The following is a 26,801-nucleotide window of genomic DNA, read 5'->3' on the forward strand; positions in this document are numbered from 1 at the left end:
GCAGCCAAATCAAATTTGTATTAAAGCCATGTGTGATTTGCTTCACAGCGACGCCCTCAATGTTACTCGGATTTCTACTTTTTGCATAATTATAATGCCCAGTAGTGTACTAAAATACCACGTAAAAGACTAAGCCTGAAGTGCTTTAATAACAGTAAAATTTAACTTTTATATTAAAACCGGTCGACCGGTTTTATTCAGAGTTCATCGATCGACTGCTTGCTAACATCTCCGTGGATGTCAGCTTATGTGTACACACGTCCGAGCGCGATGCTCCGTGTAGTATTACATGTTACGATCGGCAGGCGTAGTACACGAATTGTAGGCGCTGGAATGAAATCACAACTTTCTTCGTTGTATCTCATTTGTTTGGCTTGAAATTAAAAGGGGATAATGTGATCAGTGAAAACAAACATTTAAATAGGAATCTATTCTTTATGCAAATTACACATTATTGATTTAATTGGTAACAACTCACAACTTAGCAACAATCTGGGCTAGAGAAAACATATTTTCTATTGTTTACAGTTAAAATGGTGTGGTTCAATTACCCCAAGACAGAGAAATTGAAAACACTCGGACGCAAAATTTGCATGCATGTTGGCAATCAGACACGACAACCATTTATTGACTTTTGTTTAAGACCCGCACCAGTACCTACAACAAATAAACAAACAAACAAACAAACAAATTCTCAGCCGTATTATAGCCAAATATATAATAGGAGATTCTCTAATCGAGCGAATTACCCAACCCAAGACTCTAGCGAAACAACGACCAAAGGCGCAGAAAATCTCGTGTCCAATACAAAACCAACAGTGAATAAATCACCACCTAATCACGCCCGAAACCCGCGAAGGCGGCAAATCCCATTGGTTCCCGGGCGAGCCAAACAATACAAATTTATCTGCATGACAATGATTGACATCTGACCCGGTAAACAATAACATGGATTGGTCCATTTCTCAGCAAGGGTAAATTGAGTTTAACTTGTTGCACTGTGTTAAACTTTATTTTTTCGATTTCTGTTATCTATCTATATCTTAATTCTACATTGAGGCTTACCATAAAAACAATATGTTTCCAAATTGTATGAGTTGTATTACCCCAGGAGTTTTGATATGATAAGCAAAAACGTGTATGCCCCATAGGATTTTTGTGGTTGTGATTACCGCAATTCACAACATTTTTGTTCACACCATATAAACGGAAAAAAAAAAAAAAAATATCTTGGGCTTAAATTTGACTGGGGTAATGAGAACAATATGAGCTTTCCTCTGATACCAAAATATCAGGGATGAGGCTGTCGATTGGGTCATACCCCTTTAATATTTCATATCAGGAAAATGCAAAGTTATTGATTTTGTTGCACAATTTTCCCCGAAAGTAGATTTTAATAGAAGTAAACATGGAATAGCGAAGTCTGAAAATCCCATTTCTACAATTAAGGGTTTAAAAGGCATTTCAGGCCTAGATTGACCATCATCCCCCCAATGACCTATATGATGCAAACAGTATAAATATTTGGGATGCCCATCTTCCTAGCCATGCAAATATCTACCCACACAAGTTGTAACATAGTAGCCCAAGAAATTCTTCAGTATACATCTATATGACATTTACTAACGAATTGTAAGAGATTAAACTGACAATATCATATGTGGCCATCCTATGATTATAGTCGGATGGCTAATGATGGTCAGGATTCCATTATCAGTTCATTTAGAAAGCATTGGGTACAAAGGTATGGTAGGAGTGAGGTCATGCCCTTTTCCCCTTCTTTATCTCAGGTGCATATAATTTGAGACAGTTAGGGACCGATCGTTATTTACGGCAGGGGGAATGGTCGTTTTGGAAAAAATATCGGCAAAAAAAATTCCAATTCCCCCTCGCCTCCGCTCAAAATTTTCGGATTTCCCCCCTTGTTTTCCCGAATTTCTCCATTTAAAAGTTAACAATCCCCCCTGTCCTGGTTCAACGAAAAATTTTGTGCTCCCCCTCAAGAGCCCCCAAAAATTTTGGATTCCCCCCCCTCAAAATGCCCATCCCCCTCCCCTATTGTAAATAATGATCGCTCCCTTAATTGGGGGAACCAGGCCTGATTGAGAAATATTTTGGTCAATGTTTCGATAAAAATTGTCAAACAATTTTCACATTGATTATTGGATCAGGATGTGAGACTCTCACATCCCTGATTGGATGCGCTAAGCACTATAACTGAACTGTGTTTTCTAATAAGAGTATTATAATGTGATAACTGAGATCATCACACTATATAGATACATCATGAGGAGCTGAGTAATAATAAAACAATAGGATAATGACCGGGATGATGATGAGGCTTGGTAACTAGACCAGATCCATGATTCATATGCCATCCAGGATTCTTCTCAGATGTGTTATAATGTTCAGAAAGTAATGAATCTTTTTCAGCACCTGGCAATGTTCATACTTTACTATAAATAGTACATTGTTAATCAAGTCAAAGAACTGTTTTTTTACATCAAAATGACATGGCATATCACACATTGCTGTTATGAATATTGATATTATTTGCAGGTCTCAGAAATCAGGCAGGCCCTGGGGTCACTCAATGGCTTGCAAAAATTGGCCCAGTCCTGCAAAATTGACATTCTGCAAGCCCAAATGGCTCGGACATTTGTCTCTCAACTTGTTCCAAGCAGGGATATGAGACAATACATGGCAAACATTTTTTTTCTTCATTTGCACCCTTTTCCCTACTCCTACCGCGTGTCCACACCTAGCCTACTCCTAGCATATTTACGCCGACTAGTTCCACCAAGTATTCACTTCTGGTCGGCGTAAACATTGGCTACCATTTCTGGTGTTTCTGTGACCTTTATCAACCATGCGATATGTAATTTCTTAGTTCCGACCAACAAAAGGTCAAACTTACTCCGGGTGCCAGGCGTAATCTGCGTAAACTTACATTGCAACTTACGCCTGGCGGAAGTTACACCCAGCTCACTACTCCTGACTTTTGTCAGGAGTAAATCGTCGGACGTACGCCTGGCGGACCTTATTTAAACGCTGACCATCGTTCACACTGCACCTACTCCTGGCAGCACCTACCGCTACTCCTAGCAACTTGCACCGACCAAGTTCCGCCGGGAGTACGTCCGACAATGTGAACACGACTTATGTTGGCTTATTACGAGGCCTGATTATTTGACAAATACATACAAAGTCCTTATTATTTTCTTTATTTTTCTTGCATATTTCAACTGCTGTGTTTAAATGTAAATGGGTCACATATGCTGGTTAGCCACATGGTACCAATTTGCTATCTAATCAATGAACTAATATAATATCTGTGACTCATTGAAAAATTAGACTCTATGATGATAACTAAATATGATAATATAAAACATAGGCCTATCAAATGTCTGTCAGCAATCAACCTGCATATCATATAAATGAAAATATGAAGCAATATGAAAGTTAAAATTATGAAAATATTATAATTCATTTTGAAATGTAATTTTTCTGCTGAATATAGGTCATAGTACTATTACGTACAGTCTTGCTTTACTTCATACATGTAGCATGGGCTTCAATCCCGGGAGGGGGACATATTCCCTCCACCTTTCGGAAAAATGGCACATTTTTTGTTCTTTTCAGCCAGTTTTTGACAATTTAGGCCTATTGTCCCCCAATGTTTCAAGCCGGATTGGCGCTAAATGCTTCATAGTGTTTTCTGAGGTGTTTCATCAAGTGCTATGTAAATGCAGTGTTGTATAGTATTTTTGGGGAAAGCAATTACCACACCTTTTAAAACTGAAGTATCACATACTGTAGTATATAAACATCTTATCACTAAGCCAATCTGCGTGGGCACACTTATTTCCCTGGTGTAGGAATGTGACCTCATTTGACCCTTGGCTAGGGGGACACCCCTTCCTTCCAAGTCACGCTCAGGATAACGATATTAACCAAACCCTGGGAGGGACAGATACTATTCATGGAGGGCATATGAGTGTCCCTTGGTACATGTGGTTATTTTAATTTCATATTTTTAAGTAACAGAAGAACACCTTTGAGGAATTTGGTATGTTGGTCATTTTAAAACTAATTGTAAAGGCATATTAACAGTCAGCTGGGGTATGCTATATTTTTCATTTTGTTGAAATGAAATTACATAATTACATAAATGATGCTAATTTATGCAGTTAATGACTTGCACTTGGGATTATGTCGTCCTTTATATAATAATTGCGCTGCTTCATAAGAGCCACTATTAAGAACATAACAAAAATGCACATAAAATAATAAATAAATGTTGGCTTTTTATAAAAGGCGTGTATCAAAGTGCTTTTACATTTGCTCCGCTGTTGTTAGAATGTTACCGCTGCATCAGGGTGCCCCCCCCCCCCATAATGCTATAAAAAAATGTTATTCAAAATGTTATAATCAAACATAATACGGCAAAAAACTTGCTGAATTTGACTATTTTTACATTAAATCACCAAATATTGCTCAAATTGGATGCATTCTCAACTGGTTTGAGGGGAAAAAGGGATGCATTCTCTGTTCTATATTTTTATGTTAGCCAATGATGGAGTCACACAACAGATTTATTAAGGGCTTGTCATGGGTATTGAAAAATACCATTGAGGAATTTGGTATGTTCGTAAAATTATTGATAATTTTTAACAAACTACACTCGCACATTAAAGCCATATTATAACATTTGCTGAGGAAGACACCCTCACTGAATTTTTTTTAATTCCTTTTTTACACGATTAAATTGTACTTTATTAAACCAATATACCCTGCAAAAATCAAGACTCTAAGTGCTGTAGTTTGGTCAAAATCCGTGATTTTGAATTAAAGGCTGATTCAGCGCTTTATTATTACGATGGAATTATTAGTCGAACGCATACACGATGTTCATAACACACAGTACGTCACGGCGTGCGGGACGGTGATATACACAACAAAGGGTCATACCACAACATCACCGAAGGAGTGGTACGTATTGGCGACATGTGCGCTGGTAGTAAATTCCAATTTTCTTTGCTTTGCCGTAGTTGTTCGGCTCAAAAATAAAAGGGATATATCTGACAGTAAAAGCTAACATTTTATGGCAAAGAAATGCTAATCTATTTTGTTTGAAAATGTTATAGGCCTAATATTGCTTTAACTGTCAGCTGGTGGTCTCGTTTCCCCCCACATTTTGATGGATGAATTCACAGGTGAATTTGGCTTCTTTCTTTGTAACACTTAACCATGACTATGATCATGAGCATGATAACATCAGAGGTTGGCAGCCTATAGGTGTGTGACACAAAGCAGAAACCCTTATCTTGCAATGGCATGCAATCTTCAAATGGATGAACAACCAAAAAAATGAAAACTATCAGCTCAACTTCTTGCAACACTCATGCAATATATTAAACTACTAGGCCTCTTGGACATTTAGAAATAACCCACAAGCTTCTGAAGGTACCCCCTGACCCTTCTGAGGTACTGCCCATGCATGATACAAAGTGCGAAAATTTAATACCGCTAAAATATCCCGCCACATACTGTATGGACATTGTTTACATTGAATTAAATTTGGTTGGAGACCGATGACTGGACCCTTCTGAGTATATTGAATGTCATTGCACATATATACTGCCACCTATAGAGCTAGAGATATAGAGATTTCAATGTGGAGAAGGCAGTAAAATATTGGCCTAATGTCAAAAACAAGTTTTACAGAATGAATTTGATACTAAAAACAAAACAACACATCACAAAAGTAAAAACAAAAGACAAAAAACTTACATTATATAAATAAAAGAAAAACTTTCTTGTGAAAATGATTTCACAAAACTTTAAGCCCTCAATTTTGGTCAAAGTTTTTAGCATGTTCACAATGTTTGTCCATATCTGAAACTGTTAAGGGATCTAGAATGAGCGTTTATTGTGTTTCGACAGTATTTTTTGTGGAACATGAGAGCACCTCAGACCTATCGAATTGCATTCGAATAATGAAGCATGTCTTTTGATTTATAAAGTTTACTTCAAGTACTGTTAAATATCAAAAATATCAATTTTTAATGATTTGCCATAAAATGTGTATTAAATTGCGAATTTCAAAAAATCAAAATTATTTGATATCAGAAGGACATTCTTCAGTATTCAGAATGCAATTCGATATGTCTGATGTGCTCTAATGTCCCAAAATAAATACTGTCCAAACGCTCATACCCCTTCCCTTAAGTTTAGTTCAGCATCAACAGAAAATCAGCTTAATGCAGTGCTCACATTATGTCTCTTATTTTCAATTTTATAGATTTTTGTCTCTAAAATTCTGCTTGGTATGCTGTCTGAGTATTCAATCTATCAAAATAAAGCAAATTTTTATTTTCCCCTGAAATCCCTCAGCGCCCCTTAAATAGAGTACACCTGGATGCCCCCAATTGTTGAATTCATCATAATTTTTTTACTTAATATAACAACAGAAATACAATTACACTAACCATCATCTTGGGGATTAGGTAAATTGTTTTATGCTCAGCTCATTATTATTTGTCTTGAGAAACATGTTTTGTTCCTGCTCATTGATCAGGAAAATAAAAATATGTTTTTGAAAATTTGGGAATAAATCACAGGTTCAATTTGACATAACTCCTAATACTTAGGCCAACCTATTATGTTCAAATTGCCTTCTGTTTAAATTTATTCACATTGAATTATACAGTCACTGAATTGCCTCAAAGACATAGGATCCCAGCATAGGATATAGCATAACGAAATGTAAATGATAAATTCACATACATGAGAAGTTCTTCTGCAAAACACAATACATACATAGAATGGCTGCCTTATGCCTATTTAAGTCACATTCTTATTAATTATGGTATTTAACACCATATTGTAACATTTCCATTAAAAAAATTAGTATTTCTTTTCCATGAAATGTTTTAACCTTTGACTGTCAGATATATCCCCTTTTAATTTTGAGCCGAACAACTGCGGTAAAGCAAAGAAAATTGGAATTTCAATTTACTTTATAGCACCGATGTCGGCAATGTGTGTCACTCCTTCGGTTGTGTTACGGTAAGATCCTTTGATGTGTAGGCCTATATCCATCCTGCTCGCCATGTATGTATTGTGTTACGAAAATCGCATACGCGTTCGACTAATATTTCCAATCAACAGTTCCTGCGCTTTATTCAAAATCTTGGATTTTGACAAAACTACAGCATCTAAAGTCTTGATTTTTGTAAAAAAAAACAGAATTTTGAGAAATATTGAGGGCTGGGAAATATATTTTGTGCATTTTTTTCTGTAATGGGTTACGGGGCCAATAAAAGCTCAAGGAAAAATAATTGCGTCCATGCAACGTCCAGGCAGTGTTGCCGTCATATTCACCCATTGACCGGTTCCGCCATATGCGAGAGGAGAGCCTCAACCTGGCAGCATGCATGAATGGGAATTGAACCCTTGATTGAACCAGTAATATAACATTGCGTTAAGTTACACAATACTTCCTTTCATGTCTATTGCCAGTTCGAGGCTCTCATCGCATATGACGGAACCGTGCAATAGGCGAATTGTCTGTTTTGTTTACGCTATTGGTTCTTTCTGCAATCTATATTGTATACATCTAAAAATCTGACACCTGGCAGCTATTGCAGATATGGTCCTGAACCCTGGAAATGTAAGAGATAAATTCAGATCTTCAGACACACATGTACATATAGGATTTTATTTCCCTGAGCTAATTTGTAACTTAATTGCATGGTCATAAATGTGGCAAGCATTCAAGACTAACCAGAGGTGAATTGACTATTACCTGTGCCAATTTGATTTAAAACATGATTCATTCCGAATGCAGAACAAAAATCTGCACATTCCTGGTCAATCTTACCAACAAGTGTTTTCTCTTGGAGTATGTGGATATTGGAACATTTGATTTCCTCCCAATAACTAACAACTTGAGGTCCCCCCTCCAGTCAGAACAAGAAAATATAAATCTTGGGCAAATTTTCCCATGTTTGACCCAGATGATGGTGGTTGACATCATTTTAATGTGGCAACAGCCAATATCATAAGCAAAAACAGACAATGTGACGGCAACACTGCTTGGACATTGGCAGCAATAATTTTTCCCAAGCCGACTTGAGGTGCACTTTTGGCTCTATTTGCCCTGTTACAGAAAAAAAAAAAATGCACAAAATATATTCCCATTTACACATGAAAATTAACAAATTTTGGATTAAAAATGAATGGGAAAAAATCTGCTGGGTATCGAACTCGGAAAACACCAAAAAAATATTCCTGGCGCCTCAATTGATGGATGCATCAATATGATGCCTTTTCAATTTTTCCTCTTTGTAAATTTCATCCAATATGCCACTGGTTAGCCCATATTATGCTGATCCTAGCTGCGAAGGATTAGTTTGAAGAATATCTGCAGCGAACGTTCCTCAGCACCAAGTCCCTGGATTTGTTTCCTTGCTCATGTGCTTGACATCAATTTATCTGATATATATTTTTGGTAATGCCATGCCATTGACTACTTCACCCAGATTCCAGCTTATTTATACATTGTCTGTAGATATGTTAGACTAAAGACTTACACCTGCCTTGGTGGATATGTTAGTTTATCTTAATGTATCAAGTAACATAGCTGGACTATAAATAATCTCCAGTACATATTCCTACCTTGTATTTTGGGCCATGTATATAGATGAATTTGTTTTAAAAGATCCTGTTTTTGTGCACTATCACTTATAAGAACTACTGTTTTATTTTGTTTAGATAAAGAGGCAATGTCTCACCTCAAAACTCAATTTTCCAATTTTGAGCAAAATGGACTATTTTGTTGTTTGCACCATTGTTCCTAAATCACTCTCAATAGAAGAGAAAAGTTTGAAGTAAATCACAGAAAATAACCAATGCCCCCTCAATCAGGTTTGGTTTCACCTCCCCAAAATAGAAAGACTTATGCCATGTCTATACCACTGCCCCCCCAAAAAAATTCTTCCTGGTTTTGGTGATCGGAGAGGCAGGGGTAGGGGAAAAATTTCCTGGTGTGCATCATGTTGGCACAGTATTTATTGATCATGGCGCAGGTTTTCGGATACTGGGTATCTTTAACTTACAAAGATTTGTAAAAAATGTCTTCCTGCTTCCAAAAAGGGCTCTATTATGTATTATTAGGAACATTTTTGCACGTATCTTGCAAAAAATTGGGATTTTAAAGTCACCCATTCCAGCAAATTCTCTTTTGAATTTTTGTCAGAGGGCACTCTACCCATTCCAGCAAATTCTCTTTTGAATTTTTGTCAGAGGGCACTCTACCCTCGCTGGGAAGGGGCAAGACTTCTCAAAGGGGAAGCTTTCCTCTGGCTACACCACTGGTACAAACATTCTGCAATCACAGGTTCTTGGGACGCCACACAAACATTAATTACATAATTCTGCATGGCAAAATGCTGCATTTTATTCTAAATATTTTAAAACTCCCAATAGTTTTTTGCTCCCCAGTATTATATGTTTGTTCAATGCCCTTTTGCAAATACAGGAAGCTATCACATAGGGTTCAACTACCTCTCTGACTAGCACATACAGAATTGAGTTTCTCTAAATTCAATTTTGGATGGCTTGATCGGACTTGAATGAAAGGGCATTCAAGGAAAATGACTTTATTTTTTCTTATTTGAATTGTATTTGAGAAGTGAAGATGGCACAGTAGTAATCTTACCTATGCTCTAGCTGTTGTCATGTAAATGCTGTCAAGGAACATGAGCAGGGCCCATCAATTTTTGCAGCACAAAATTTAGGGAATATGGCTAAAAAATCACCAAAAAAATGGCTGATTTTACATGATTTTTAACAAAGTGCAGGGGGCTTCAGCTCCAAAGCCCCCCCCCCCTGGACACACCACTGGATTCCCTGGGACTGCTGCTCATGGTTGTATCAGTCCTGGTTCTGTCACAGTCCTGCAAAACTTATTTTGTCTCACAAATTTGGTTATTTTTGTCCCATTAAATTTAGGCCTCTAAATCAAAGCAAGGCATCTAGAATTGATTTCATGTATTATGTACAATGGATGATAATCAAATAAGCTACTATTTACTGTCCTTTATAAGCAAGCAAATTCAGTTTTAATGTCATTTTGCCATTGATTTGTAAATCAAAGCAGATGATATTAAAACTTTAATAAGTGTATTCCAGAGCTTTGACATTCATCCATGCATGCTTTTAAAAAATCAGTTTCAAAAATTTAATATTCCGCACTTTTTGTACCAAAAAATTGTGAAATGAGTAAACTACCATCTCCAGCATTGGGCTATTCCATTTGAAATCTACACTCACCCTGTGATTTAGCTAAAGTCTTCTACAGAGGGAATATGGGTACACAATATAATTGCCAAATTGGGTAACTTAAATTTGAAATGCTCATATGAAAAACGGTGTGTTTTTTATCAATTTTATAAGCACGCAAAAATATGGTTGACCCATCCACAGGTTTTAATGTGTGGCTGTATCAAACTGTGAATACTGTTCAGTAAATTTGGGAAAAGTTAGGCTAATTATTAAAATATTGGGCTATTGAAGTTGAAATCCATACACCCCCTATGGAAGACATGACCTTAATCTTATACAGAGGGAGTGTGAATGGGGTCTGAATGGGTGATTTTGAAATCTACACCCTCTGACTAGGAGGATAAGGTCATGTCTTCCACAGAGGGAGTATGGATTTCAAATGGGTCGTCTGAATGGGTGAATTTGAAATCTACACCCACTGTGTAGGAGCCTTATGTCTTCCATAGGGGGAGTAAGGATTCAACTGGAACAGCCCAATATATGTTGTGAATGTAGTTAACAGTCATGTATAACAGTGACATGAAACGACCATACCCTGATCAGCGTATTGAAGATTAAATGTCATGGCTAGCCCGCTTCCTTGCAACTGATCTCAAAAAGCCTATCACAAAAAATACGGAGATGAATTCCAAACATCTTTTGTTTACAAAACATCTCTGGAGTTATCAGCGGAAATAGTAGGAAAATATTGAAAGTGATGAGAGTTGAGGAGCGCGATGAGAGAATGTGATGGATGGTGATTTGACGGGTGATCACATTGCAAATAGCAATCAGTTTGGGCAACAAGAGATTTGAAATTTAAAAGAAACAAATTAAAGCAACTGCAAGCAATAGTGATGACATTATTTGCTCATTAGATATTACAGGGGCATTTCATGATTTTAGCATCCTATTTTTAGAGTATGGTTCAATATCCATGAAAAAAAAGCTTATTTCCAAACTTTCAGTTGATTTACGCAATGAATTTGCAAGTTACATACATAATTACATGTATTACAGACCATCGTGCTGTAATTTTGATCTGTTGACAGCTGTTTCATAATTTAGATATTTGGCACTTTTATTTCTTTTTCAAGGGATCGGATAGCACGTAAACGCACTGATTCGAATTTGCCAAATTTTCGCAAACAAAATCCAACATGGCGTTACTCTCAACTTGAGACAAGACACACTATAGAATTAACTAGCATTTGAAATACCCTGCATGTAACATAAAAACTACGAATATTCTGATCCTTCAATAGAAATTCTTTGAATGTACTCCTGTCTATAGCAATCCCACAGCATAATTTCTCACATTGTCTGTACATGTCATACCAGGGTCTCATGTGAATGAAAATTTTACTTATTTTGTCTCAGTTTAACCTATTTCCATAGGCTTACACCAATTGCTTTGTTTATTCTTAATAATGTCTCCTATACACTAGAGGTGAATACGGGATTGCCATGGTGCAGCCTGCATCTTGCTAAGATGGATGAGCCTGGTGATGTTCATTCTAGTCAACTGAAAAAGCACCCAAAATCCTAAAATTTGGGTGCTTTTGCTGATTGTAGCAATAAAGCCACCCGATTGGGTGGATCATCTCTTGATTGGGTGCGTATACCTTCTGTATTTTGAAATCAATCAATAAAGCTGTAATATAAATCACTTCAAACAGGAAATTTAGCACTTTGGTTGTTCCAAAATGCTATGAAGTTTGGCAAAATGAAATGAAATAAGCATCAAAATCTGTTACATATTTAAACTTGCAAAACTAGCCCAATTTTAACTTAGCGTGCAGATTTTTTAGCCTAATTGTATGGGAACAGCACATTTTGGCAACCCTGGACAAATGTTAGCAGACAATGCAGACATCTTTAGCCCAATTGGGTGGAAAAGATCCAATTTGGCAATCTTGGGTGAATAACTGAATATTGTATGCGCATCATGATGCTCATTAATCATATCAAATCTAATGTATGTATAATCACACATTTTTGCCAGGTTTATATTCCTGCAGGGGCCCTCTAGTTTGAGAGAAATGCTATACATTATGGAGATAATTCTTTATATTACTTTAAATGGTTCACCCTATAGGGAAACACATTTCCACTCTGATGTAGCTGAGTTGATCAAAGTTTGAATACTGCAAGGAATGCAATTTACACTGTGAACAATGTAAGTCACATGAAATCCATCATTTTTAACTACAAGCATATCTCTGAAACTATTTTGACACTCTTCTCCAATATAAAATATGTTCTCTACCTGCAGTCCAAAAAGATTGCTTGTTTGTACTGATCCTTTCCGAATGGGAAACTCTGCAGATTTAGCATGCTTAGATAGAAGATAGCTTTGGATCACAATGCTTACCTTTAAAAGCAATGTAACCAAACTTTTACTCATGTTAAATCCCAAGATATTCTTGTCATATCACCACAGCTAATTTGACATCTTTATCAATACTACAACTAAATCTCTACAGCACCTATCTCACTCAAAGTATACAACGTTTGAAGTAGCTGCCACATAAACAGGTTTGCCAAGAAATTGGAGCCCAAGCCAAATAGTAAATCACCCAAAAGATGCCAATAAAAGATGAATTTGCCATTTCAGCTGACATGGACGCGCTAAGAAAAACAAATGTGCGCGTAGGCTTTTAGGCAATTTTTTAGCCTAATGCGAGGTTACCTTGGAAAAAAACTTTGGATCAGGAGATATGGTACATTTGTACTAGTATCTTACCTTATATTCACACTTCTTATGACAGGCAAACTTGCACACTGAAATGAGAAGACAATAAAATACATAATTAGTCAAACTGAAGTTCAGTAATGTAATTTTTAGTATAATATTTCTTCGCAACATCAGATATTGTTGGTTTGATACTTTTTGAGAAGTACCACCACAATGTGACTCATTGACTTAGAACTCCTTGCATTCATACATGAAACATGATACACTTCATGTCTTGTCTGTATGGCTTTCATTTTTTGTTTAACGAGAGGTGCAACAGTAACAATTTACATTGGTGGCTCCAAAAAGAGCTCTTTGGTATTTACTTAAGCTTAGAGTCATCTTCTTGTTTTGTTTGAATTGGTAAAAAGGTCAGTGTACTAAGCATGCTAAGTGCATATCACATATAGATTTTCAACTTTATCCTGTTCATTGTATTTCCTAATTCAAATAACTACTTAATTGATCTTGCATTGTACAATGTGGCGTTGAAGGATGTAAACAATCAAATAAATGAACTGATTTATTTCACCAAACTTCCAAGTTTTTTCTCTTGCAAACTAAAAACCCTCAAAGCTAACACCTTCTGAGCCCAATTCTGTTACTACCGTTTTATTCTATTACTCTGCAGCAGGTTGCTGATCACCTAAGCAAACTCAATCAATTGACCATGGTGAATGTGATCAGTTATATTCATGATGCTTGCAGTAATGACAACAGGTATGACAGAGCATAGAATAATAAGAAACTACCTGTTGGATAAATTGAAATTCAGTGCCATATGAAGCATGATGGGGTCACAATGGATGGCTTCTAGGGGCAAAAGCACAGACACAGACCCACAATGACCGCAGTGGCATCGCTAGGATTTCTGTCAGGGGGGAGTCCATGATGAGGGGCAGGTGCCAAACTAGTAACTTAGTCCTCAAAACTGATAATTAAAAAAGGTCACACCGATTTCTAACTTATATAGTTCTCTTGATAAAAGTTACAATCAAGCAGCTGTACAGCTGACAGGGGCTGGGCCCAAAATGGCACATTTTGTGAGGGGTAATCACCACCATTTCCACAGGAGCTATGACACAGTATCAAAATTTCACTCTAATTATCTCACTGTTACCATGTACTTACTCATTCATTACCTAAACTGACCAGTTATAGTCATGAAATTATGACAACAAATATGACAGAGCACACAGGGCATACAATAACAAACTGCTAACCAAGCATCGGCCTAGCATTACACACTAAAAACTACGGGGTTATATTTTCCGTGGTCATTTTGAATTGACCACGTTTGGGGTTGTTTTGACCCTTCAAGGGGTTGTACTGTTTTAATTTGACCACATTCACAAGGTCATTTTAGCCACGCACGAACGTGGTCAAAAACTTAGTGGTCATTTTGCCGATACCGTCGCGCATTGATATTAGTTTCAATCTTCCGCTTTGAAAATCTCAATTCATAAATGAGTTTAAACATGAGCTGCAATTAATGTTTGTTGATTAATAAATAAAACTAATTTTTTGACCGAAGTTACCCAATTTGTCAACTTTATAATGACTTGCATTTCGGAACTATTTGCACACACGGTGTGCATCGGCTACCCACGTGGTCACATCAGCGCCATATTTGTTCTGATTGTGCAGCTCAGCGGATTGTCGTGTGTGCTTGTCTGCATGATGGAATATGAAAAGTTAGTTGAAAAGTGAGACTGCAAGGATGCATAGACCCTTGTCTATGCACGCAGATTCATTCCAATTTCATGCTGTCGTGGCTGGTGTCTTGGCTGCAGTTGTTATAAGCTTATATCATGTAAGCTTATAATACGTGAACTGTCATAGGCGATGACTGACTGTGTGTGAGTGTGATACACAGATGCATTTTGCAGTTTGCTGTTTATGTAATGCTTTCTCTGTGCAGAAACACACTTATGTCCTGGTGGGACCAGCATGACCATAGGCCTACTAAAAAATCCAAACAACCCCTAAATGTGGTTATTGAGTAACCCTATAAAACAACCCTTTCAAATGGGTCATTTCATTTGACCCCGAAATGAGGTCATTAAGTAACCCAATATGGCAACCCTTTTGAAGGGGTCATTTCATTTGACCCCGAAATGTGGTAATATTTTGACCCCAATGGGGTTACTATTTGACCCAAATACGTAGTCATTTCAATGACCCCGACCAATGGGGTCAAAATGACCCCGTTAGTGGTATGGTGTTTAGTTGATAACTATGCTGGGGTCAAAAATTACCCCGTTTGGGTCATTTTTTGACCCCGTAGTTTTAAGTGTGTAAGAAGGTACTGCTGCACACACAATGTGAGTCTTTATTATGTATACTGAGTCTGTAGTATATTTGCTCATCTTTTTATGAATTTTGTTGTCCTTTTCCATACTATTTCTCTCATTTCTCATATAGAAGAGAAATATTATGTTAAATGGTTTAGTAGAAGATGTCTGGCTATGGCTTCAGCATTTTGGATTGCCCTTGTCATGGAACAGATGGCTCTTTTGGTACATCATGGGCATCAGTTTATGTCCCTCATCAACCAAATCCAAACATTCTACACTTTTATCTCATCTTTCAACTTTAAAAGTTTATAACTATTTTAGTGCTTCTGAAACTTTTAAAGTTTAAAAATGTCATTTTTGTAATCTTACTATCATCTGGATCTATGACCACTATCTAAGGGTTAACCGTTAAAGTGACAGCAACTGTTAGTGCCTTATTAGCAACTAATATAATGTTGTTTTCATTTAATAAATGGTTTGAAGCAATACAGTACATCATTTTACGATAATTCTGTGGCAGAAAGGCGTATCTCCATAGCTGCTGCATACAATTCCCTGCGATATACATGAGGTACACATGCTCATGGGCCATGCACTATGTCTTGAGTTAAGCCAATGCAACCACACACACTGCAGCAAATGGAGATACGACTTTCTGTCGCTGAGTCATTGCAAGTAATGTAATCATTTAGGTTGACAAGAGGTTCAGGCCATTGATGTAAGGTCATTACTATCCATTATTATCACATAACTTGAGCTAGTTAGGGTCAGTATCATACAGGTGCTGCACCTGTAATTGGCAAGGTATTCATGACAGGGATACATTTTCTTACAACATTATGTCCAAGGAGGTCTGTAATTTGTTGTAAACATCATCTTCTCTTCAAGAAAGTTGTTTAGTTTCCATAATTTAAAAAAAAAAAAAAAAAAAAAAAAAAAAAAAAAAAAAAAAAAAAAAAAAAAAAAAAAAAAAAAAAAAAAAAAAAAAAAAAAAAAAAAAAAAAAAAAAAAAAAAAAAAAAAAAAAAAAAAAAAAAAAAAAAAAAAAAAAAAAAAAAAAAAAAAAAAAAAAAAAAAAAAAAAAAAAAAAAAAAAAAAAAAAAAAAAAAAAAAAAAAAAAAAAAAAAAAAAAAAAAAAAAAAAAAAAAAAAAAAAAAAAAAAAAAAAAAAAAAAAAAAAAAAAAAAAAAAAAAAAAAAAAAAAAAAAAAAAAAAAAAAAAAAAAAAAAAAAAAAAAAAAAAAAAAAAAAAAAAAAAAAAAAAAAAAAAAAAAAAAAAAAAATCCAAAAACAGAATATAACTGATGCCAACACTCAATGTAAACAAAACATAAGTTTCCCTTCTTTTTTTTTATCTTTCTCATTCCTTTGAATTGAATTGAATTAATGTCTAGTTGGACATCCAATTACAGAATCCTAAAATGAATTCATCTATTCAATTTACAACTGACAAAAACACATCATATGTGACATGATCAAGGGGAATGAGTCACATGTCGCCCCTGGTCGAAAATGAGTTTCATACATGTTTCTAAAAATGACATTTAGAGCTTTCAGAAACTGAAAACCTCATGTTGATACGACTTTTTCTTTGTATACGTCAATTTATCAATTGCTAAAAACAATATAAAACAAAAGAATTTTAACACTTTCTTTGCCAATATCTCAAAATCAATATTAGCAACATCTGACTCATTTCCCTTGATCGTGTCACATATTTGCTGTCTACTGAATATAGTGTGTCATCCTGGTTGTCTACTGAAGATATTGCATCATTATATGCTGTCTACTGAAGATAGTGCATCATATTTGTGACCCCTCGGCACAACTGAGCCCGAATGTCGCCAGTGCCACTATTGAGATATGCTCCATCGAAGTTAACAATAAACAATAGGAAACAAAGGATTTATTGACTGTTTTATTGATTTTCACTACTTAAATGTCAAGTACTATAGACATGATATACATCATTTTAAAGCTAATTTCAAGCAGAATATTTTGGTTGAATATCTCAAAATGATGATTGGCGACTTCAGGGCTCAGTTGTGCCGAGGGGTCACATTTGCTGTCTACTGAAGATAGCATATCATATTTGCTGTCTACTGAAGATAGCACATCATAATTACTGTCTACTGAAGACAGCAAATTCTAATTGATATCTACCGATTATAGTGCATCATATTTGCTGTCTGCTGAAGATAGCACATCATATTTACTGTCTACTGAAGATAGTATATCATATTTGCCGTCTACTGAAGATAGTGCATCATATTTGTGTCTACTGAAGATATTGCATCATATTTGCTTTCTACTAAAGATAGCACATCATATTTGATGTCTATTAAATTGAAGATAGTGCATCATATTTGCTATCTATTGAAAATAGCACATCATATTTGCGGTCTGCTGAAGACAGAACATCATGTTTGCTATCTTCTGAAGATAGTACATTGCATCATTATGTGCTGTCTACTTTAGATAGTGAATCATATTTGCTGTCTACTGAAGATAGCATATCATTTTGCCATCTTCTAAAGAGCATATAATTTTTACTATCTACTGAAGATAGCACTTTGCTGTAAAAATTCAACATTATAGCTGAACATAATATTTGCTGTCTACTGAAGATAGCACATCATATTTGATGTCTACTGAAGAGTACATTTTATTGTTGGCTACTGAATATATCATATCAAATCCAATTTTCTATGTGGAAAAGAAACTTTTTCAATATTGCGGTATCTTATTCCTGTGTGTGTGTTCATTCCAAATTATTGCCCGAGTCAAACTCTACTGTATGACAAATCAGCATTCAGAGGAGGCACATGAACTTCTATTTCAAGTTCTATTGACTCAAGTAAGTATCTATTAACCTTCTTAATATTTTCAAGTATTATCTATTCCGGCACTCCACTATGTCTTAGTGAAATACAAAGTAGTTTTTGAGGACACGGATGGGCTGCACAGTATAGAGCGGGGTATTCCAGTTGAAATCCATACACCCCCTATGGAATACACGGACATTATCTCCCACACAGGGAGTGTGAATTTCAAATGGGGTTATCTGAATGGGTGACTTTATTTGAAATCTACACCCCCTATGTGGGAGATTAAGGTCATGTCTTCCATAGGGGCTGTGGATGTCAACTGGAATAGCACAATCATGTCTGTCAGTCACGCCTTATGCCAATACAGTCTACATGTACTATGTATAAACCAGTACATAATACATAATTAGGAAAAAATCTAAACCAGTCACTGTAACTGAGAATTGATGATAATGGCTGCAATCACAGAAGATATCTTACACTTCCCATAATGCATTTCTTTCATTTCAATTTTCTATACTGATTTGCTATCTGGTCCAACATTGGTTGATGACAAAAAGTACAGTGATGAACAGAGCACATCCAGATCTTGCAAAATATGTATATTTTCTTGACTATCTACACATGTTATTTCGAAAACAAAGCAAACCTGTGCAAAGTAATAGGAGTGTCATTTGCAGGTATGCATCATGTTGCAAAGAATTCTGGGAAGGGTAAGATATTTTTTCACCAATGCATCATGGGAAGACATGGCTTTCTGCTGTGAATAGAATGTTTTCAAACCTCTTCATGTTTTCTTAAACTTTTCCACATCTTTGTGAAGAACATTACAATAATATTAGTATTTAGTCTATCGTCTGTAGTTCTAGATTTTGGCTTTTGATCAGAACATACAAATTTGATGTCTTGTTTCTCAAACATCATCACTAAATATGTGTTTACTTATTTAGATCAGTTTAAACAGATGAACACCTAAGTGTGTAAGTTGTAGTCTACAGGCAGCCTGTGGGCCAAATTTGGCCTGCCAATCACTGGCATTTGGCCCTTGACCAACTCAAAAATGAAAAGGAAAACTTAAGAAATTGGGATGTATTTTGTCATCAATCATGTATATATTTGAAATGTGTTTGGCCTAGTGGCATGGCCAAGGGAGGGCAGCTTCCCCCACCCCGGTGAGAAGTCTTTCCCCCCAGGTACTGGCTGCTCTGATTTGTAACATTTGAAAGCCTTTTTTGTACTTTTTCTTTTTCTTCAATTTTCCCCCTTGAAAGTTACCTTGCCCCCTTCACCCAGAAAAAGTCTAGGCTACTGCTGGTTTGGCTCCCTTGTGGCCCACAAACATATAAAGTTGAGAACTTCTGTTGTAAATTGCAGGTTACTTTAAACTGGTTTGCAATGGTTAGTACACTACCATGTTACATGTCATCCCTTTAAGCTAAAGTGTTTTGCACAAGGTAATTCTGTATGCGTGTCTCGTCTGGACAGGGCGGATATAAGGTGATATATACTAAATGGTCAAGATGTGATTACTGGTGAGTTGCATGAGATGAATTTTATAGCTTCAGATCAGCGCTTTAAAGATGTTGTAGTTGTTATCAACTTATCATCATCCTCATCCTCATCAATATCATTATGATCAACATCATCATCATTATTGCCATCATCAGCATCCCCATCATACCATCACCAATGTCATCATCACCATCATCAACATCATCATCATCCTCATCAACATCATCATTATCATCATCATGATTATCATCATCCTCATCATTATTGCTATCATCATGATCATCAGCATCACCCGCATCATGATCACCATCATCAGTATCTGACAGGGACTGTCTTTTGGAATTTGCAGGAGAGCATTAGATAGCTCTTCTGGAACCTTCAAGGAGGGCTGTTTAGAGCATTTACAATAGAATTTACATTTACATCATCATCATCATCATCATTATCAAAATCATCATCATCATTATTATCAAAATCATCATCATCATCAACATCATCATTCTAATTTATCTTGAATCCAATAGCTATTTCAAAACAAGATTTTCACCTTTAAAATACAAGTCCAGAAACTTCACTTGCTTTTCATGTAAGACTAAATTAGTTGACTACATTTAACCATGGGCCCCTAAGCCTTCTTGATTAATCTAAGTCCAGTTCTAACTCCAAATCTGATATATCTGTAATCAAGCTATGTATCTTAAGGCTACTATAGTTCACTCAACTTGTACCTCAACTATTGGTCTAGTGTTTCTAGTATTTAAATCAATGTGCAACAGTTGAAATGATCAGTCTTCTGTATTCTTTCATTTTGTAATGATCATCACTTATTTCTCTGAGGCGATAATTTATCAAGACACCAATGAGCAAAAAAGGTTTGAACTTAATTAACTCTTTCATTAAATTTTTATATGGTATGGCAACACTTGTTTAAAGTAGCCCAAATGGGCAGGAAGGTAGGGATTTGGCAATACTGTGTCTGGTCAAGAACCTCAAGAAGCTGTTACTGACACAACAGATTCGATAACATTTAAGGTGGTACTACACCCCTTGATAAATTTGTAACTATTTTTGCCTTTTTCCTCAAAAAATAATAACACACTGGTAACAAAAGTTATGTATATTATAGGGGCAAAGAATCCAGTTACTACACTGGAATTTCTGTGACTCAAGACAAGTGGTACATTATTTATGACAAGAAAAGAGGTACCGCTAGAATGTACCTCATTTTTTTAAACATATATAATGAACCACTTGTCTTGAGTCACATAAAATTTAAGTGAAGTAATTGGATTCCTTGCCCCCATAATATACATAACTTTTGTTACCAGTGTGTAGTTATTTTTTGAGAAAAATGCAAAATTAGTCACAAAATTTATCAGAGGGTGTATACCACCTTAAATCATCTAATTCCTCAGACATAGTGCCTCACAGTTCTAAGACTTATAACATGCTTTTTGAATTGGTCAAAGATTATTTCACCCATGGATACAAACAGGACAAGAAATAAATCGAATAGTTTTGATAGGAAGGGGCCAAGGAAGGGGGCCAACTATACATGGGGCTGATAAACAGGAGACATCAGCAATGTCCCAATGTTGTATACAAGTGGCTAGTATAGCTCCTATAGACATAGTCGGGCTCTCATTCACGCGCGGATGGGAAATAGTGTTCACTTTATGTTTGATACGGTTTCTAGACTGAAATTTTATGTAGAACACGCTCCCGTAGTCCACTTTAATTAAAAATGTGCCCAAAGTGCTTTTTCCGGGGGGTGCCCTACAATGGGGGTCAAAATTGCTAAAAATGTATTATAAGGCCAATGGTGGTGATTTTGGTATCTAAATATATGTTTATGGACATGAGAAAGTCATTTAGACAGTTTACAAAATCCAAAATGGCTTCCTTATGTTCCAAAATTCAAAATGGCGGCCAAAATGGTGAGTTTTAGCCAAACTTATTTGAACGGCTTTTTCAGGCCGATGGAGGTGATTTGAGTGTCTATGAATATGTCTGTGGACATGAAAAAGTTATTTACATAGTTTATCAAAATCCAAAATGGCTGCCTTATACAAAAAAATCAAAATGGCCGCCAAAATGCCGGAAATTATTCTAACTTATTTGAACGGCGCTCTCGACCCGATGGTCGTGATTTGGGTGTAGGTATATGTTTGCGGACATTTAACAGTCATTTACATTGCTTATAAGAATCCAAAACGGCTGCCCTATGCCCAAAAATTCAAAATGGTGGTCAAAATGTCGAATATTAGTCTATATCATTTGAACGGCATTCTCAGGCCGATGGTGGTGATTTTGGTGTCCAGTTATATGTTTGGGGACATGACAAAGACATTCAGCTAGTTTACAAAATCCAAAAGAGTTGCCCTATGGTCCAAAATTCAAAATGGCGGCTAAAATAGTGAATTTAGTCAAAATTACTTGAAAGATATTCTTAGGCCGATGGTAGCGATATTGATGTCTAGGTATATGTTTTTAAGATTGTTCATAATCTTGCCCCTGAATATTTAAAATTGTATTTTACTCGTATATCTGCAGCTCATAGGCACAGTACCAGGGGTAGCCCATACAACTTTGTTGTTCCTCTTTGTAAAGGTCAAGCTAGTCACACATTTTACAACACCACTATTCATCATTGGAACGCTTTGCCAAAGGGAATCAAGCAAGTTAATAAAATCAACACTTTCAAAATTTCAGTCAAAAAACACCTTGCTGGTCAAGCTAATTAATGTGAGCTGGTCTCACTTCATGTGCAATATTTTGTGTTGGTGTTTCATTTTTTTTTGTCTTCAGTGTTCTTTGCATTCCCCCTTCCCTTATATATATGTTTGAGGACCCCAATGGAAATAAGCTTTTCTTTTGAAAAGCTTTTTGGGCTATCCTTAGTACTCTGCGGTTTTATAATGGTTTTATAATGTTTTATCATCTTAATGTGTTGTTTTTAAAAATGTATACATCTTATATTATTGTTAATTGTCTATTTATATGTGACATTGTAATTTCTGAGTACCGAATAAAATCAAATCAAATCAAATCTGTGACATAAAAGCCCCTATAGTGTACATGACCAAGTCATTTAGATGATGAAATCTTAAATGGCTGCCCTATGCTAAAAAAATTCAAGTGGAGGTCAAAATTGCAAATTTTATATTGATTTCACATAATTATCATATAGACACCTAAGCTCTTGGGACTTAATTTTTGTTTTAAATCTAAGGTCGCCGTGTCACAATATAATCACTTGTAATTGGTACATAGATGCCCAAATTATTCAAAATGGCGCCATTAACCAAATAATCACATTTGATGTCCATTGATCTAGTATGATTTAAAAAGGTGGCCAACTGTTGTATATCCCGTAAAAGGTAAACGATTTCTATCTTTAAACCGGGGTATTTGAAGATCGGCCATAATATGAAACATAATAATAATTATAATGCAATTAAGGAAAGTGATTAACCCTAGAACTACGTAGGGGGTTGTATCCGCCATAAAAAAACACGTGTCTTTACGCCCAAACGACTTAAACTAATCGTAGATCCATCCTGTACGCTCTTTTAAGTGATTCGGTTTTTACCCCAGCACCTTACCCGGGGTATGACCGACCATCAAAGATGATTGACCATAGGGGGGGGGGGGTGAGGCCCACCTTAGGTTTCTACAGTAAAATTCAGTTTCATTTCACTCTTGTAAAATTATTCCAAGATTTATTGACTTTTTACTTGTTAGTTAGGTTGAAATAGCCATTTTCCTTTATATTTAGGAGATAATTCGGGGAAAATCGCATTTTCGTAGAATTTTTGGAAGAAGATCAATTTTGCCTATACTTTTGTAAATAACCAGAATTGAATACATGAATACAAAACCCACCCAAGTCCATCGAAAGTGATTTTGAAAAAACTAAAAAACAAATGTGTATACATGCCGGGTATAGGCCATTTTGGATTACGTAGAGGGTTGATTTGGATTCAACTTTTATAGATATGATAGGCCTATGTATAAGCAAAAATTTCCCATGCTTAACTCAATTTGGCCAAAGGATGGACTTGGTGCATTGTGCATTCATATATTCAATTTTGCAAGGATGTGCTCACATTATGACGTCATAGCGATATTATGTGGGGAATGTTTGTACTTCTTTTGGTATCACTGGATAGAAGAGACCCATAGCTATTAATACATTGGTACCTAATACAATTGAAAATTAGGGGCAACACCCCCCCCCCCCCTCTTCGTAGTCCGTGGTACAAAATATGGCTCAGTAGTTCTCAGTAGTATATAGCGACTGTTCCTTGGAGTCAGGTAACTGCGAAAGCTGGATTTGTTAGAAAGCCATCACATTCGCTTGTTTGGTAATAATATTGACCAAGACCTGATATCCTTGTAAAAAAGGCGAGTGTCCATTGAGCAAGGATAGATGATAAACAATAATTTCCACTTTTAGCACATTAATTTCACTCATAACAGATCAAAAGTGGAAACGTGTGTAAGTTTAACCCTAGAACTACTGAGCTATATTTTGTAACACGGACTACAAAGGGATGGGGTGTTGCAACCCCCCTAATTTTCAATTACAAACGCTATATGCCGTTATATTTGGTACCAAAGTATAGCTATAGGTCTACTCTCTCCAGGGATTCCAAAAAAAGTCCACATTCCCCACATAGTATCGCTATGACGTCATATTGTTAGCACACCCTTGTAAAATTGGGAAATTTTGGCTATCTACAAAAGTATAGGCAAAATAGATTCGGCCAAAAAAATCTACGATTTTAAATCTAAAGTGCGATTTTCACCGAATTTTCTCAAAAATATAAAAGGAAATGACTATTTCAACCTAACTAACAAGTAAAAAGTCAATATATCTTTATATAATTTTACAAGAGTGAAATGAAAATCATGATGGGCCTCACCTCCCCCACCCCATGGCCATCTTTGATGGTCGGTCCTATCCCCGGGCAAGGTACTTGGGCAAACATTTTTTCACTAAAATGAGCGCAATTGATGGATCTACGATTAGCTTAAGTCGTTTGGACGTACATATTTTTTATGGCGGATGAAAAACCTTCGGGTTGTTACAACCCCTACTTAGTTCTAGGGTTATCACTTTATTGCGTTATAATGATTATTATATGATGTTTCATATTATGGCCGCCAAGGTCTTCAAGTGCCCAGGTTTAGAGATAGAACTAGTTTACATTTTACGGGATATACAATATTTTCAATCGTCTTTGGACCACCCTTTTAAATCATAATAGATCAATGGACATCAAATGTGATAGTGTTAGTTAGTATTAACATTTGGTTAATGACCCCATTTTGAATATTTTGGGCATCTATGTTCCATTTATAAGTGATTATATTGTGCCACGGCGACTTTAGATTTAAAAACAAAAATTAAGTCCCAGGAGCTGGGGTGTCTATATGATAATTAGATAAAATCAATATAAAATTTGCAATTTTGGCCACCACTTGGTTTTTTTAGCATAGGGCAGCCATTCTAGATTTCATCAACTATCTAAATGACTTGGTCATGTACACTATAGGGACCTTTATGTCACAAACATATACATATATTATATACACCAATATCGCTACCATCAGCCTAAGAATATCTTTCAAGTAATTTTTACTAAAATTCACTATTTTAGCCCCCATTTTGAATTTTGGACCATAGGGCAATTTTTTATTATTTTGTAAACTAGCTGAATGACTTTATCATATCCCCAAACATATAACTGGACACCAAAATCGCCACCATCGGCCTGAGAATGCCGTTCAAATGATATAGACTAATATTCGACATTTTGACCGCCATTTTGAAATTTTGGGCATAGGGCAGCCATTTTGGATTTTTATAAACAATATAAATGAATGTTTTATGTTTTCAAACATATACCTACACCCACATCACGACCATCGGCCCGAGAGCACCGTTCAAATAAGTTTTCGGCATTTTGGCGGCCATTTTGAATTTTGTGTATAAGGCAGCCATTTTGGATTTTGATAAACTATGTAAATAACTGTTTCATGTCCACAGACATATTCATAGACACTCAAATCACCACCATCGTCCTAAAAAGCCGTTCAAATAAGTTTGGCTAAAATTCACCATTTTGGCCGCCATTTTGAATTTTGGAGCATAAGGAAGCCATTTTGGATTTCGTAAACTGTCTAAATGACTTTCTCATGTCGATAAACATATATTTAGACACCAAAATCACCACCATTGGCCTTATAATACATTTTTAGTAATTTTGACCCCCATTGTAGAAAAAAAAAAAAAAAAAAGCACTTTGGGCACATTTTTAATTAAAGTGGACTACGGGAGCGTGTTCTACGCAAAATGTCAGTCTAGAAACCGTATCAAACATAAAGTGAACACTATTTCCCATCCGCGCGTGAATGAGAGTCCGACTAACATGGGTAGCAAAGTTAACTCAAACTAGCAGTGGTGCAACTTTTTCAGTGGGGGAAAAGGGGGAAATGGGAGCAAGGCAATTATCAAGGAGGGAAATTGGGATGAAAATTGTCATGGGCTAAAAAATTTCAAAAAGGCTTAAGGGATCAAAAATGAGCGTTTATTACGTTTCGACAGTATTTTTTGTGGGACATGAGAGCACCTCAGGCGTGTCAATTGCATTCTGAATACTGAAGCATGTCTTTCTGATATCAAATAATTTTCATTTTTGAAAATCACAATATAATACAAATTTTATGACAAATTATAAAAATTTGATATTTTCAAATTTTTGATATATATATATATAATAGTCCTCGAAGTAAATTATATAAATCTAATGACATATTCTTAAAGTGTATGTAGCAGGGAGGAAAAGCCGACGGTCAATTGAAAATTTTGACCTTTCATATTGAAGATATGGATTTTTTTCCCAAAAAGACCTATTTTTTGTTGGTGTTTTGGGAAAAAAAATCCATATCTTCAATACTAAAGGTCACAATTTTCAATTGATCGTCGGCTTTTCATCCCACCTACATACACTTTAAGTATAAATCATCACATTTATAAAGTTTACTTCGAGTACTGTTAAATATCAAAAATATCAATTTTTAATGATTTGCCAT

General features: G+C 35.8%; 1 protein-coding gene across 1 annotated transcript in view; it reads right to left on the reverse strand.

Moving 5' to 3' along the window:
* LOC140168016 (tensin-1-like) overlaps positions 1-26,801 on the reverse strand; it is a 234,753-nt gene that overhangs the window by 175,444 nt on the left and 32,508 nt on the right. Inside the window, 1 exon segment of the mRNA XM_072191323.1 lies at positions 13,076-13,113. Within this exon segment, the coding sequence (XP_072047424.1) occupies positions 13,076-13,113 (38 nt within the window).

The sequence above is a fragment of the Amphiura filiformis genome, chromosome 13 (genome assembly GCF_039555335.1).
Source record: "Amphiura filiformis chromosome 13, Afil_fr2py, whole genome shotgun sequence".
Taxonomy (NCBI): Eukaryota; Metazoa; Echinodermata; class Ophiuroidea; order Amphilepidida; family Amphiuridae; genus Amphiura; species Amphiura filiformis.